The sequence below is a fragment of the Meleagris gallopavo genome, chromosome 6, assembly GCF_000146605.3.
Source record: "Meleagris gallopavo isolate NT-WF06-2002-E0010 breed Aviagen turkey brand Nicholas breeding stock chromosome 6, Turkey_5.1, whole genome shotgun sequence".
Lineage (NCBI taxonomy): Eukaryota > Metazoa > Chordata > Aves > Galliformes > Phasianidae > Meleagris > Meleagris gallopavo.
Genome location: NC_015016.2, coordinates 20,931,195 through 20,946,460, shown reverse-complemented (window position 1 = coordinate 20,946,460; position 15,266 = coordinate 20,931,195). Strand labels below are relative to the sequence as shown.

The window sequence follows — 15,266 nt, the reverse complement described above, 5'->3', positions numbered from 1 at the left end:
TTGGATTTTTTCTTCTTCCCCAGATAGGTGGCCAGCCTATTACAGACTTTTTTTTCAAGCATTTATTAAATTGAATGGACTCGAGCCACAATTTAGCTTAGAGACCTTAGTGATCTGATAGAATAACAATGGCATTTTGCTTCAGACTTTACTAACAAAGGAGGGCAGAAGGCTGTACTTGCTCATGTTATTGCAGTTTTCTGATAAGCAGGATTGTTTTCTCTTTAATCCTAACACCGCAGCAGAATTCCCCTTGGCTTTGGGCAGAAAACAAATGCATATTAATGGAGTGAAGGGCAAACAGAATAATGCTTCTAATTGTCAAATGCAAAATACATATGAGTTCCCAAGACAACATCACCCATTAAAAATAAAGTACCGTGCTGTTTTTCAGCTCACATTCTCCCTCAAGCCTTTTCTAGCTGATATCTTTCTAAGTGTCTACAGTTGGGCTGATTGATAGCCGTTAGTCAAATCCAGCAACTGCATCGGCCTGTGGTTGGAGATGAGTGGTAAGTGAGCGCCAGGCCATTCACTTGTGGTTTTCCTCCTAGTTTCCAGCTGTGCCAGGCTTTCTGTCAGAGGAATAGATCTGTTGGTAAGGGAAACCGTTGGTAAACCATAGAAACCAAAAACTGTCTCACTACCCATGACAAAAAACAGAAGAGAACCCTGAAGTCGGGGCAAGAAGACCTGCAGCAGCTGTGCTAACTGACCATGGGTAACCTGACCGTTAGCTCAGGTGCGGGCCAACCTGCAGCCAGGACCAGGTGCTGTAGGCCCAAGCCATGCTCACCAAGCTGCCCTACTGGAAAGCTTTTGCAGCTTCTGCATGTACAGGTGGCACAGCACTCTTCTGACATCCTCTTGAATGTGGCATCCTTAAGGAAAAACTCTCATTCCTTGGAGGGCAGATACTCTGGTCTGCGACAACCCAAGTTAGCCTGACCAGAGGTCAGAGGAAAAGGCCTCATGGCTAGGAAAAAGACCACAACATGTCAGTCATGTTGTAGACGTTTTAAAGTCCTTGGTATTAACATCATGGTATTTGTAGTGGAATTTGTAATGTAGTTTTTATTTGGAAAGTGCAGTTTGCATTTGGAAGTAAGGCTGGCGGCAGGATCACCAGGCTGCCCCCCAGGCAGTGCTGTGCCAGGCACAGCTGCCTACCAGTGCCAATGTGCAGCACCTCAAACACACACAGGCATCTCAAAGATGAGGTCATTCCTTGGAAAAGGCAAAGCAACCCACAGGTGACATCCAGATGACATCCCCAGCTGCAAGTGGCTGCAGCCATAGAAGAAGAGAGGCACGGAGCAGCATTACAGTGCTCCTTCCTCTTGGCCCCAGGGAGGGACAACCAGCTGTATGCAGCTCAAGGACTTTGCTTTTGAAAGGGTCTCCTGGCTCTTTCACGCTGCTTTCCTCTCCAGGAACTTGGCTGCAAGAGGCTTTGCTTTTTGACTAGAATTTGGCTGGGGGAAGCTCTGTGTACTTTTGTTTGTCTCATAATAGAATTAAATATTGTTTTTATTTACTTTTCTCTTTCATAAGAAAATGGCTACAAAAAGGTATTCAAAGTCCAAATGGGTGTACAGGAGACTTTCCTGGACACTGGTGTGTGCTAGAGAAGGGGAGGGAAGATTAGATATTAACTGCAGCTCACATTGCTGAGCTCCCAAGTGTGGACTTTTTCCAAATTGAATGTCCAGTCAGAAATTTTGATCTGAGCAACTTTATTCAATTTGCTAGATTTGACCACCCAGAAAAGAACGCAAAACACAACAGCTTTCTGAAACCTTGTACTATTTTTGTACCAAGTAAATAATTGGCTGTGAGAGGAGAGCTCTAAATGTCAAAAGAAAGCAAGAGGAATTGTGATATTTAGATTTCTGGAAAACCATTTTTCCAAGGGAATGATAACCACGGAAGTGCTTACTTACATCATGGGGGACAGACTATGCAGAGGACTTGAAGTAGATATGAGTCTGCAGGCTATGGTTGTGGATGGCAAAGACCTAGACAGAGCCCTGATCTGGGGAGGGTGGTGGACACAGGCTGTGCAGCACATCCCAGGCATCCTGCAGCATACGTGGCATCCACAGGCAGCCAGAGCCGTCTTCACCATCAGTCCTCAAGCCTGTGTTGTTTGCTGGGCACTGAAAAACACAGAGAAGAGGCATAGCAGAATACAGTTCATACTAGTTCCTGTCTTCTCTTCTTTTGAAGCCATGTTATCCTTGTGATATGAGTATGTTGTTGCCTTGCTTCTTTTTGTCTGCATGGCACTTGCAGCAGTGCCATCATGTTTGCCTGTGGACTCTGCTCAACTTGCTGGTACATTGGCCGTGTACAAATGAGTCCATGAAACACTCAGTCACCATGGTACACTGCTAGAGGAAGCGGCAGGATTTACCAAGTCAAGAGCTTTTGGTGTCAAGATGTGGCATGCCTGGTTGTCCCTTAGTGCTTCATTTCCTTTTATAGATGTCCAGAATGCATACTGTCCAGAAGCAACTCTAAGACAATCTCTGTTACAGTATTTCTTCTACTCAAATATTCTCCATAGCTTCTTCTGTAGCTTGTCCAGGTTTAACAATAATAAGTGCTTTTGGAAAACAGATATTTGTCAAATGGAAGTTTCATCCAAGGGATTACTTTATTTCCACCGATTTATTCTACTGGGCTAGAATAAACAGGCACAAAGATTCGGTTACTATTGATTCTGACTGAGTCCAAATGAATTACCTAAAGATAAATGACTTAGTCAGCTATATCATACAGAATTTGCCAACTATTGCAGATTATCAGATCATTTTTATTAGATTATGTCCGTGAAGCAGGTTTTATTATTATGTCAGTACAGCACACAAAACAATCTATACAACAGAATGATTTTTAAAGTGCTCATTATATCCAAATAATAGGAGTGCAAGCGTTCAGTATCTAAAGAAGTACACAAAGCATGGGATTTCTCAGTAATGGTGCTATCTGCAGCTGTTAAACTAAGCCTAATTGGCAGTGAAGAATCATATTCAGCTGCTAAAAGAATGAAGCTACTCTAGATTGCATCAGACCATTAGCAATGGTAAAGTGTATGTACAAAGACCAAACAGAAAAGCAGGCATTCTTGCTTCTTACCTGTCTTGGCTCCAGAACTTTTTAGTTTGATTATGAGGGTATTAGGCTGGAAAGAGAAAGTCGAGTTTAAAGAGGCCCCAAACAACTTGGTAATCTACTTCTCGTAAACTCTCCAGCCACATCTGTATAGGAAGCATGGCTTACCATGGAAGGAAGCTTTGGCTTGGTTATATGCTTATGCATATATGCAGAAGAGGATTCTAGTTTTTGAATCTTGAGCAAATCTGAGCTTTTTCAGATATAGAGTTAAAATTCTTCTCTAGGCTTCCATTGTCTTTTTTTGGTGTTTTCAGCAGATCCCAGTATTTTTATAAATTGTTTTTTAGAAATGGATTGTGGGAAACTAGCAGAGAACATAAAAGTGCTGAATAACCTGGTGATGTGTGGGCTGAAAAGTTCAAGGCATGGAATGGTTCAACAGCTACAGGTTCTCAGTACCTTAGAGACTGAAGAAATATTTATTATGTAAAGATAAATTTGTATCCTATTCCCACTAAAATAATGTCAAAAGCCAATAGAGTTTTGCTACCGAGGCAGGACTATGTCTCAGTAATGGCAAAGCACTGTACTCAAGAGATAATAGAATAAAAATTGTTCCAAAATTCTTCTGGGAAGCTTCGAAACAAACTGTAATGCTTTAATGTAAATGCTACAACTGCAGTGGGGAGGGTAGCATCTAAGAAGTGTCATCCTGGGTAGAACGTTTTTGGTTTTTCTCTTTTATGAAATAAATTAGTTTTCTCTTTCATTCGGTTGGGATTCAAGTGGGAAAGAAAGATTTTATGTGAAATGACTAATAGGTGAACAGCATAAATAATAGCAGAACTCTCAACCCTGGATTACCATGCACTCTCATGAGCCAGTGAATGTAGATCTCTTAGTTTCTCCAGTATGAGTAATGGAGTTAACTGCACAGTATAAAGTATTATTTAAGGCAAAATTATATTTAGTTTAACTGGCATTGAGAATTATATCAGTTTTCCTTGTATGGTTGCTATACATACTCACTAACTTTAATGCTTATCTCAGGTTTTTCAGCAGGTGTTTATTAATTCACTGTAAGCCAGAACAGCTGCTAAAAATTAAAGTATTTCTTTCACAACATCCTTTTAATTCACTTTCATGTCTTTTGACTCTCAGTCTCTGGAGCTGGAGGACAAATTTGAAGTTGAAATTTCACCTCTGCTTGTGTAGTAGTTTACTGCTCAGTGCTGGAAGTGTTTTCCTTACCTTCCTGGCCTGAAGGGTTGTAATCCCCTTTCAGAGATTCTTTTCTGGCCGAGTGTTTTATTACACTTGAAGGTGATGAGAGATGTGAGGGGGAGGGTTGGGGAGGGAGTCCTTCTGATGTTTCAGGATTATCTGAAAAATTAGAAAGGCTTAGTGCAACAGGTGCCATTAACAGCTAATATGGGGGCAACAAAAGTGTTCGTAGATCAAAACATGTCCTGGGTGCCACACAGGAGCAGCTCCAGCCCAGTTGCAGAAAAAAGCCCCAACGGATCATTCTCTGAGCTTGTAATGCTTTCCCTTTATTCTTCAATTTTATTCAGTATTGAGAATTTCACGTTCTCAGTTATGTCAAGCATTGATGTTTCCCTTCAAATATGGAAATAGAATATCTAATGGATCACTATTCTTAAGCCTCAAGAATGCCAATGCACAGCCTCTGTTATCTCACTACATCACCTCTGCCACTGTGCTGCTACCAATGACAGTGAGAATTTTGTGTTTCGGACTTTTTCCAGATGTTTATAGTTGGATATTTGCTTTTCTAGCTTACACTTCCTAGCTCTATAATTAAAAAGAAAAAAAAAAAGTTATGCTGATAATTTACATTCTTTGTGTAACTCATACTCATGGAACTAAAGCATCACATCTACCACTGTCTTTTTTCATCATTTTATATAACATATTTAGGAGCACAATTTCTTTTATCTAAAGGCTTGTGAAACACTTTGTTTAGGTTTATTGAGAAGGAAATAAAACCCTGACAAGGCTGGAAAGATATATTTGGATGTCAGTGGGCTAATTATCTTTGGGCAGACTGAATGAACCAGCACACATGATATACTTGCCCCTTTTGCATCATCTTTCTTCTCCTTAGTCTAAAAGAATCAAGGGTAGGCAGGAGTTAGTCTCCCTCGTGGAAAGGTTACTTCTGGAAAGATGTTCAGCTGATACAAGAATGACAACAATGATAGATATGTGGTCACAAAGAGTTTATTGCATAAGAAATTGACCTAATGGTGCAAAATCGTTTAGTTTAAAGGTTTACTGGAAAAGTAATCTGAAAATATTTTCAGATTGTGTAACAGGAATTGTATTTTAATTAGGGCCTCAGACTTTAAAATCTATTACATAACTCCTTGATTAAAACTAATTCCAACGTTAGAGGCAGTCAGAGCAAAGTCCATTTTAAAAGATTTTTTTAGATTAGTAAATACAGAAAATGCCAACTGCCAAGCTTTCCAGAGTCATCAGAAGATTAACAGAAACTCATGAAACTATAAAAAATTAATATCTCTGAAAGTTCTGATTTGAATAGATTTTCATTTTGAAATTCCATACAGGATAAAGAAATAGATATTTCATGTACAGTACAGTTTCTTTTTTTCTCATTTGTATAATTGATGAAGATCAGGAACAGACTTAAACTCATTGCTTGCCTTGGGGGTAGATCCTTGGCTGCAAGATAGATGTTTTAAAAATACTTCTTTAAAATACCTCATTAAAGAGCACCATGACACTCTGACTAAATTGTGCCACTTTGGAATGCTGTCTGCTGAATTTTTAAGTGAGTAGTAAATTATGAACTCAACGAAAACGGTGGTGGAAAATCACTCTGGCCTGGAAGGAGGACTGAGGTCTTCTCAAGGAAAATATGGGCAAATTTGTTCACACGCACAGACCTGTGGAAATGAGTACTGCCCAGAGCTCTGCATGCACGCACTGCTGTTGTGCAGCATTCTACACAGCAGTTGGACCATTGCTTACGTGAGTGAAGTGGAGAGGAAAGAGCTTTCTCAGCTTCTGTCCATCCACACAGTATGGCCTGTATCTAATCCAGAGTCCACTTGCTACCCAAGTACTCAGTTGTACAAGAAAAGCGAAGAAGCACAGCTGTTTTAGAGAGTTCAAGTTTAAAAAGGTGATATGAAATAGGTTCAACAGAAAGAAGAGAGTACAGAAAACCAAATGTTCAAAGGAAAAGCATGATTGAACTGTATTTGTCATTACTAGTAGCTCTTTCTGGATGCTATAAAAATACAGAAGCCTGCTGTTTAGTTACGCAAGTAAACCTAAAACAGCTGATTGAAAAGATAGAGGTGATTTAACTGCATACAGTGGTGGGGTGGGTGTTTAACACACAAATGGTTAAATCATATTGCTGGTAGAACTGTCAGAAAAACAAGAGGAATGTTCCTTTCTGCACTTGATGAAGAGACCATGCATTTATTCCTTTTCCTTTCTCTGAGGTCAGTTGTGTATGGATCTCTGGAACTTACTTCAAAAGTAGGGAGAGTTCAAAATGCCACCGTTATATCATGCTCACGGAGCTGAGATAACAGCCCTATAAACACTGGTGGAACGAACCTACAAATCTTCTAGAGAAGCAAAATGTCCACAGATAAAAGAGTTGTGACGTATGTGCTTAAGGAATAAGTGAAGGACGTTTAACCTACCAAGGCTCTTCCATTAAAAAAAAAGTATTATCTGATGAACTTTGACGCAGTTCTGCTCAGGAATAGATGCAATCTGCCCCCGTTAGAGCATATTATGGTTGAAGATAATATCTGCACTACCTTATTTTTTGGATATTTCTTGATCGGGAATGTTATATCCATCTGTTGAAACATCATTTTTTTTCCTTGTGAGATGCTGTGAAACCAAAGCATACTTAGCCTGATCCTGGAGTCACTGATGTCTGTGGTGAAAGTCCCATTCAGTGCAGTGGTTGGGGTCAAGGCCCTCGATTCTGCTCCAAGGCCAACTGGGACCTTGTAACACAATGCTTTCACTGAAAGTGTACAGCAGATGTTAAGCTTCCTTTGCCCAGTTCCTAGTGAAGCTCTGAAAATGATTATATTTTATTTAAGATCTTGCTCTTTCTCTTTGCTGTATTTTAATCAACAACTGAGTCTATACAGTAAACTGTAGACTGTCATAAAGCTGTACACAGTGCCTCTGCTTGGTTTCCCTTTTACTACTGTCTTCCTTTCAGTTATACATTCAAAGGGAACATGTGTCCATCTGTAAGTTTCTTGTGATTGATGTTCTTTACAGTTCTGGCTCTTACCATGTGCCAGCCTGTAAAAATGCTCCCAGAGTCCAGCTTCTCCAAGTAATGCAATCATTGTAGCAAAGCAGTGCAAAGTTTTCATAATGAAAATCCTCACGGGGAATGTTGATCTCATTAGAGATCTTAACCCAAAGTGAATTGCCAAAATGATTACAAATCTTTTTAGAGTGTTGTCCAATGAATCACTCCAAATATTTTCCTATTTTACCTTTCTACTTCCTTTTGAACACCACTGACTTGCAGCTTTGGACCTGTATGTTAGCAGTGTCCTGAAGGTTACCTGGGACAAGTCTTTTCCTTGCTGGCTGACAGGCAGCTCAGAAAGCACCTCCATTTCTTAGGAAATAGGCTGCATGTGTATTTTAGGGTCAGAATATTATCTTTATTTTTAGAATTCATTTGCTTCATTTTAAATAGCAATAGGGTACAAATTCAACACATCGCAGCACTGGAGGATTGCAGTAGTTTTCCAGAAGCTGCCCGTTTTCAGTATCTGTCACTGCCTATGGAGTAACACTCAAAAAGTTCATGAGAAACTTCAGAAAAAACAGTGATTGCTGTTATATTGACGAATTAAATCTGTTTCAAATAGATACAGCCCCAATGATCTTAGAGATATTATGGATGATTATGGTACTATCCTACTTGAAGAACAATAGAATTTCAGTAAAAAATTCTGGCAAATAAAATGAAAAATCGAAGATATCTGATCCATTTTCTGTCAGATTCTAGCTGAACAGTATTTCTTCAATCCTAATGTGTATCCACACCATCTTTCTTCTTATATGTAGAAGACGATATGTCCATGCTCCACATGAAGTAACTGCTTCCTGTGCTGTGTCTGGAACCCACTCACACAAAGTAAAAGGAGAGGGAAAGGAAAAGGAGAGGGAATACAAAAAGTGTTACATTTAAAATGAGAACTCCCAGTTGCACAACAACTGAGGCAAGTCACTTGTGACTGGAAGTGGGTAACTGCCTGGAGCATGCAATGTTGTCTGCTGTGGCCTGTTTTCAGAATAAAGTTTTATACTGTACCAAATTCCTGCTACCTCTCAGAAAGGCCAAGGGCCTTCGTCTTTAAAGACTGATAGATCTATTTTCCTTATATCTTGCCTTAGTCTCACTACTCATGCCTGCAGTATAGACTTGTCCAGAAGATCTACCAAAAAGAACCAGCGGTGGGAAGGAGAGTGAATCAGCTCGGAAATAATCCCACTTAAATAAAGGTTTCCACAGGACAGTCCAGATCATGTTATTCTAGTCATCATTCTAGTTTTAGGTCTTCCTTGTTTATAATTCTAAAAATGAAAATATTTTCATCGTAATAAGTAACCAAGAATCTGAATAAAATATTTGCCAGCTATTCACATTTTGTAACATGAAAAAAAAAGAAAAAACTCAACAACAACATTATTTAAATATATCTCTGAGTCACAGAGTATGTAGCTTGGCAGGTTTCCCATGGCACGATGCAGGATTCCTTGGCAAATGTTTCTCGGCTTTAGCTTTTTTAGTTTCTTCACCGTCTCCTTGTTGCTCTTATACACAAAGGCACGCAAGCTCCTAAACTTAACTACTGCAACCTCACTGACTTCTAAAATTCCCTGTACCGTTTTCATGAGCTGCTGCTGTAATCTTTCCCTTTGTATTTTTCTTTCCACTTTGCTGCATTACTGTGAGTTTTCTTTTATGGGGTTACTCATCTTGTCTCTCCAATGCCTTCAAGCAGCAGCTACCTGTTCTGAAATTGCTGCTCTTTCTTCCAGTTCTTCTCCTTGCTACCTTTTCAGCCAGACCAGCTAAGCCTTACTTGCCCAAAGAGCATTATGCTCTTTCGATTTTAGAGTGACTTTATCTGGGTTGCCAATATGCAGACTTTTCACCAAGAATATTGAACATGTTCAAGTCAGTAATCAAGAAATTGTCCTTATTGCTTTTCTATAGTAACAAGGAAGGTGATGAGATTCCCCACTTCTCACCAAACTGAACAAATGGACAAGCAGATAGTATCCAGATAGCTATTTTGGAAGTTATTTCTTACATTTCCAGTTCCATGCCTAGCCTTAGAGGCAATTGTATTGGCAATACTAGAATTGTCTTGTTGGCTGTATTATATTTTGGTTAGAAAGAGAGTTTCCTGACTGTTCTTTTTCACTCTTCAGTACCATTTTTCTTTACGTGAGCTTTCTTCCATGTATCCATTTTATCTGTAGTTTAATCACTCAGTGTAAGAAATTGGAAAATAGCTTCCGATTTGGATGTCACTAATTGGTTCAAAATATCAGCCAAGAAACTTGCAGAAGTCTTTTCCTGTGCCTCAGTGCATGTAGTTTTATAGTTTTATAATTTTTTTTTCCTTGTTTGCACTGCAATATGTGCTAGAGCAGTGCTTATCAATGCCTTTAATTTCAATTTGTATGAAAACACTGACTTTTCTTACAGTTAGTTACAGACTGTCTTTGCTTTGTGAACCTAGAAGTAATGTGGTCAGTTTACAGTTAAACCTCATTTATATTGAGGGTGTCACTGCATTGTCATTGTATACAATACTTTTAGAATTGCTTTGGCATGTTAGCAGAGTTGCACCAGGGAGAATTTTTTCATAGAGACTTGCTTAGGAAATGTTTATATCTCAGTTTTTACTGAGTAGCATAGACGTGAAACACACTGTCTATAAAATAAAATGCTCAACCTTTTAGACACCGTATTAAGCTCTGACACATAGAATATTCAGTGAAGGTGAAAAACAGTATGAAACAGCATGAAATGGGAAAAGAACATAAAGTTGGTGAATGGTAAAATCTTTCTAGTTCGGCTACATATAAGTGAGCATTTCAGCCAAAGAATTAGTAGTATTAAGTCCTTCTAAACTGTAAGTAGATGCTAATTTTTTCAGGGTATGTTAGGTTTTACAGTTCAGCCTCATGTTGAGATCTGTTTTTATTTCCGTGTTATCACAAATCACAGTGTGGTCGATATGGGCAGGATCCTCTGGGTCTATGTGGCCCAATAGGGCCAGCCTAAGCAGGGTGCCCAGCTTCTGATGATCTCTAAAGAGGAGACCCCCACAGCCTCCAGGTACCTGTGCCAGTGCACTGATGCCACACAGCACAGAAGTGCTGCCTCGTTCAGAAGGACCTCCTGTCTTCCACTTTGTGCGCAGTGTGTCTTGTCCTGGCATGGGCACCGCTGAAAACAGCTTGGCTCTGTCCTCATTGCACCCTTCCTTCAGATATTTAAATACATCAATGAGTTTATCCCCGAGCCTCCTCTTATCCATACTGAACAGCCCCAGCTCTCTCCAGCCCTTCTTTATAGTGGAGATGCTCCAGTCCCTTTGTGGCCCTTCACTGTGCTCTTTCCAGTATGTCCCTGTCTCTCTGGTCCAGCACCTCACCAGTGTTGGACTACAATACAAAAGGTAGATTTATTATCTGAAAAGAGTCACAGTGCAGTCTCCTAGCTAATATCCACATAACTATGTAGCTGCATATCCTATCTGTACCTCAGGATCTTGTTCCGTGATAGCTCCTAGCTTTCAAAAGTACATTTTTATTTATAATATGACATCTCCAACTCATCTTTAGATCTGTAGGCTATGGGCATTCTGGTCCCACCTTACAAATAAAGATTTTTTTCCTCCATTCAGTGGGTAGTTTTCAAGGAGCAGTGAATAAAGGTTTAGCTCCAAGGTTTAGAGAAGGAATGGTGAAACAGGACAGAGACCTGTAGACTTCTTGTAAGATTTCTCTCCTCCCTTCCCTAAAACAAAACAAAACAAGAAGAGAAAAAAAAAAAAACAACAAAACACAGCAGCAACCAACAAAAATAGGAAAATATGGCAGCATGACAACATTTGAGATTTCTTAAACTAATAGGGAAACTAAATTAGTCTTTTGATGCACTGTGTTTCTGTCCTATATTCTTCCTTGTTTGACTGTGTGGTTTGTAACAGCAGTGGTGTTGGGTCCCTCAGAGCTTGGATTTTGTGGTAAGCAAAGAAGCAGAGAAGGTTGAGAGGATAAAGGAAACACACAGAAGGGAAGTGTATCTCTTTCCCCCACTGGAATATCCCTCTTTCCTGAGGTATACATACACACAGATTTTACACACTGTTCTTTAAGGTCAGAGGACAGACACATCTTCTGTCACAGGAGACAGATCCAGCTCCATGCCCTCTTCTCAAGGAAAAAAATAAGGAATTTTACAAAATCAAACCTTCTCTTTAAGTAGTCTCACATAGATTATCATCACAGAGGGGAGGATATATCCCCAAGTAAGGACTTCTGGATTCAGCTTGCATAAATAGACCTCAGGGAGTGAGTGGGTGAGTGAGTCAAGTGAAAGATACAAAGAACAAAGGTGAGATTTTACATTTTTGTGGCTGCTGGGCGTGCTTCCAGTTCAGTGGTACTGGGAGAGCTATCATCTACCTTTAAGAATAGCATTAAAAAATACTGACTTGAGATGAACGTTCCCATCCAAGGTGTACTGGACTTGCAGTGTTGGCAGGTCATTACTGAGAATAATTAGTGCCAAAATGTGAGAAAAGATCTTCATACAGTTGCTGATTAAGTGCATCTACAGATCTACTTCCCCAATCATCCATCCAATATTCCAATTGAACTGCCAGCCAAAATTCACGAGGCAAATTTCATTACGTTAGTGGTGCCTAACCTAGAGCTGGCATTCTGTTGTAGTCACGATGGTGGGATGGATAGGAGTCTGTAAGATGAATTCATAATGCTTCATTATGATGAAATATCAAAGTATGTTGGAAGGTCACCTTGTGTTGTATAATTATATATTCAAAAGAATTTAAATTTTTTCCTCAGCCCTCAGTGAATCTGAGACAACAGCAGTGATGGGAAAAACCTCTCTTAAAAATCCCAAGAATCATACTTGTTTTGGCATGACACTGCCTAAGGTGATTTGCGAACAAGGCTGACTTTGCCAAGCTTTCACATAACACACGGTTCAGCATACGTTTTGCAACATTAAATCTGCTTTCCATTTGCATGGATAGAATTGCCTGACTATATACATTTTGTTAGTATAAAGGGCTCCAATATTCTAATACCGGAGCCAAAATGAATTTCTTGAGGTGATGCAAGCTGTATATTAATTACTTTAACGAGTCATTCAGAACCATATCTAAGGTTGTTGCTTTGTCTGACTTTGGAAGGTATCAGTGTATCCGCTGCCACAGTAATACTGGGATTGTAGCTACTGACCATCCTGAAAATCAGGCTCAAAACTGATAGCAGTAGGTGCTCATATCTATGTGAAGTTGTTTCACTGTTTTTCAGTAAAATCCACTATTTCCAGATACCTTAAAGCTTCTAAAATACAGAAATCTGTAGGTATGAGTTGAAGTGCTCTTGTCAAAGAGACCGCAATTAATAAGTAGCATGCACACCTAAGAAGCAGCGCGTACCATCATTTATCATCTCTTCAGAGTCTAAATAAAAAAGCCCTTTATGGACAAGTACCAGACTGCCACATTTTAGCCCATCAGTTTAAACCTGATGTCATATAATTTCAAATTGAGTTTGATTAAATTGTTCGCTGTGCCTCTGCCCGAAGCAGTTTGCAGTGTTAGCTGATAGGAACGTGACCTGGGTGGCAGCAACCATAGAGGCAAAAGGCACATTTAGCTCATCAAAGATGGTCAGCACGTCCTCCAGTTATTGCTTTGCTTTTTTTCTTAGTGGCACAGATTTCCGCAGAGCTTATTATGCCTGAGACCTGTCACCATCCTCTGGGCCTATCTGGGTGTATCTGGTGCTGACCCCCAGATAAGTAGTGGCACATAGCCCTGTTCTGCATGTGAGAGCTGCAACATATAAAGCACCATTTCTCACAATGAACTCATGGTTAGTAATAGGAGATCCAAATCCTACATTTGCTTCTGCCGATGGGCAGTGAGAGGGGAAGGACTGTCTCTGAGTACTTCTTGTACTCCCAGTGTAGATGGGAGACGTTTTATCCTGAGAAGTGCAACAATGAAGATGGTGGCTCTGGATGTCACAGCTTTTTAGGACCTTTTCAGAGAGAAGAAAAAGAGCGTACAGAGAGACATGAGAGTACTGACCTTTCTTCATAATCAAAGATGCATGGGAAAATACTTAGTTTGTAAAGTCACCATGTCTCTGTTGAATAGTTTTGGGAACTGTGACCATAAATTTATAGCTTGCAGTGTTTTCTGAGGGCTGTGATCCAGAGAGAGAGGTAGCCTGACTAGCAGGCTACAAAAAAGACAGGGAACTCCTGGAGAGAGTCCAGCAGAGGGTTGAAGAGATGATTGAGGCCTGGAGCATCTCCCTGATGAGGAAAGGCTGAGAGACCTGAGGCTGTTCAGCCTGGAGGAGACTGAGGGGGATCTTAGCAATGCTTATAATTATCTCCTGGGCGGGAGAGCTCTTTTCAGGGTGCCCAGCAGCCGGACGAGCGGCAGAGGGCACAAACTGCAACACAGAAAGTTCCATCTGAACATGAGGAAAAACTTCTTTACTTTGAGAGCGACAGAGCACTGGAACAGGCTGCCCAGAGAGCTTGTGGAGTCTCCTTCTCTGGAGGTATTTTAGACCACCCGGACCCTTTACTGTGCAACCTGCTGTAGGAAACCTGCTTAAGCAGGGGCTTGGGCTGGATGATCTCCAGTGGTCCCTTCTAGCCTCTACTACTCTGTGATTCTGTGAATCTCTTGGGAATTCAGACACAAAACTGCGCTGTTCATCACAACTTGCTGTACCGTAGACCAAGATGGCAATGCAGTCATACAGAGTAAAAATATTTTAAATTTCACTTCGAGAGAAAAAACTGCATACCACTGTCTGAAAGTAATTTTTGACACTGTCTTTTTCTGAAAGCTTTGGAGATTCCACCTATTAATTTGTTTCTTTCCTGAATATATTTATGCAGCGGAAGTATTCCTCTCCTTCAAGGTAAATGCTGTATCGCTTCACACCCCATTCTTTACAGACCTTCATAAATCCATTGTCATTTATTTGATCCTTTAAATTTGGTGGAAGTATGTTTCCAATATATAACATGAGAAGAATTTAATTTTGAATTTATATAATATTTATATAATAATTAATCTCCAATTGTATTATACTTTAATGAATGCATGACATTTCACTCTGTTTTTGTCTCTCTACACAGCTCATTATGTTCTATCTTGTTTTGATTATATAGAGAGTAGCATTAGCTGAGAGAAAGTTATACGTGTTGAAGGATGCAATTAAATTCTAAAAAATAGCATATTCAAAAATATTTCTCATCTGTCCTGGTTTTTATCAAGTTTAGTAGAAAAGTATTCCCAAAGACTGGATAAAATATGAAAGCAAAAGAAATGAGATCGCAGAAAAATAACGAGCTTTCACTCAACATTGACAGCTGACAAATAAAAGTTCACATTAATTAAAGGAAAAAATATCTCTTTATTCTTTCAGACCACTCTTCCGTGGAAATTCAGATGTTGATCAGCTAGGAAAAATCTTTGAGTAAGTAATAACCAGTTGCATTATGTCAATATATGTTTAATACTGAAATACCGTGAGGTTTCTTTGCTGTGTTTTTAATGCAGTAATGTCTAGAACTAAGTATTCCTAGAGCCTATTTCCTGTTGCTACTCTATGCAACGTGATATTTCCATGCATTCTCTGTCAGAGTGGGAGGAGGAAGCAGTGTGGAATAGAGTTCTGCAGAACTAGAAGCCATCATCAGGAAGTTATGAGAAGCTTCTGTTTGGGGCTTTTTAAATCTCTTAAACATATTGTGCATGTGCTATTCATGAGTTTTCCTAAGCAGTTAG

At 39.7% G+C, this 15,266-nt stretch overlaps 1 protein-coding gene across 1 annotated transcript in view; it reads left to right on the top strand.

Moving 5' to 3' along the window:
* CDK6 (cyclin dependent kinase 6) overlaps positions 1–15,266 on the top strand; it is a 108,034-nt gene that overhangs the window by 72,946 nt on the left and 19,822 nt on the right. Inside the window, exon 5 of the mRNA XM_031553890.1 lies at positions 14,905–14,955. Within this exon, the coding sequence (XP_031409750.1) occupies positions 14,905–14,955 (51 nt within the window). The remainder of the gene's footprint in view (positions 1–14,904; positions 14,956–15,266) is intronic.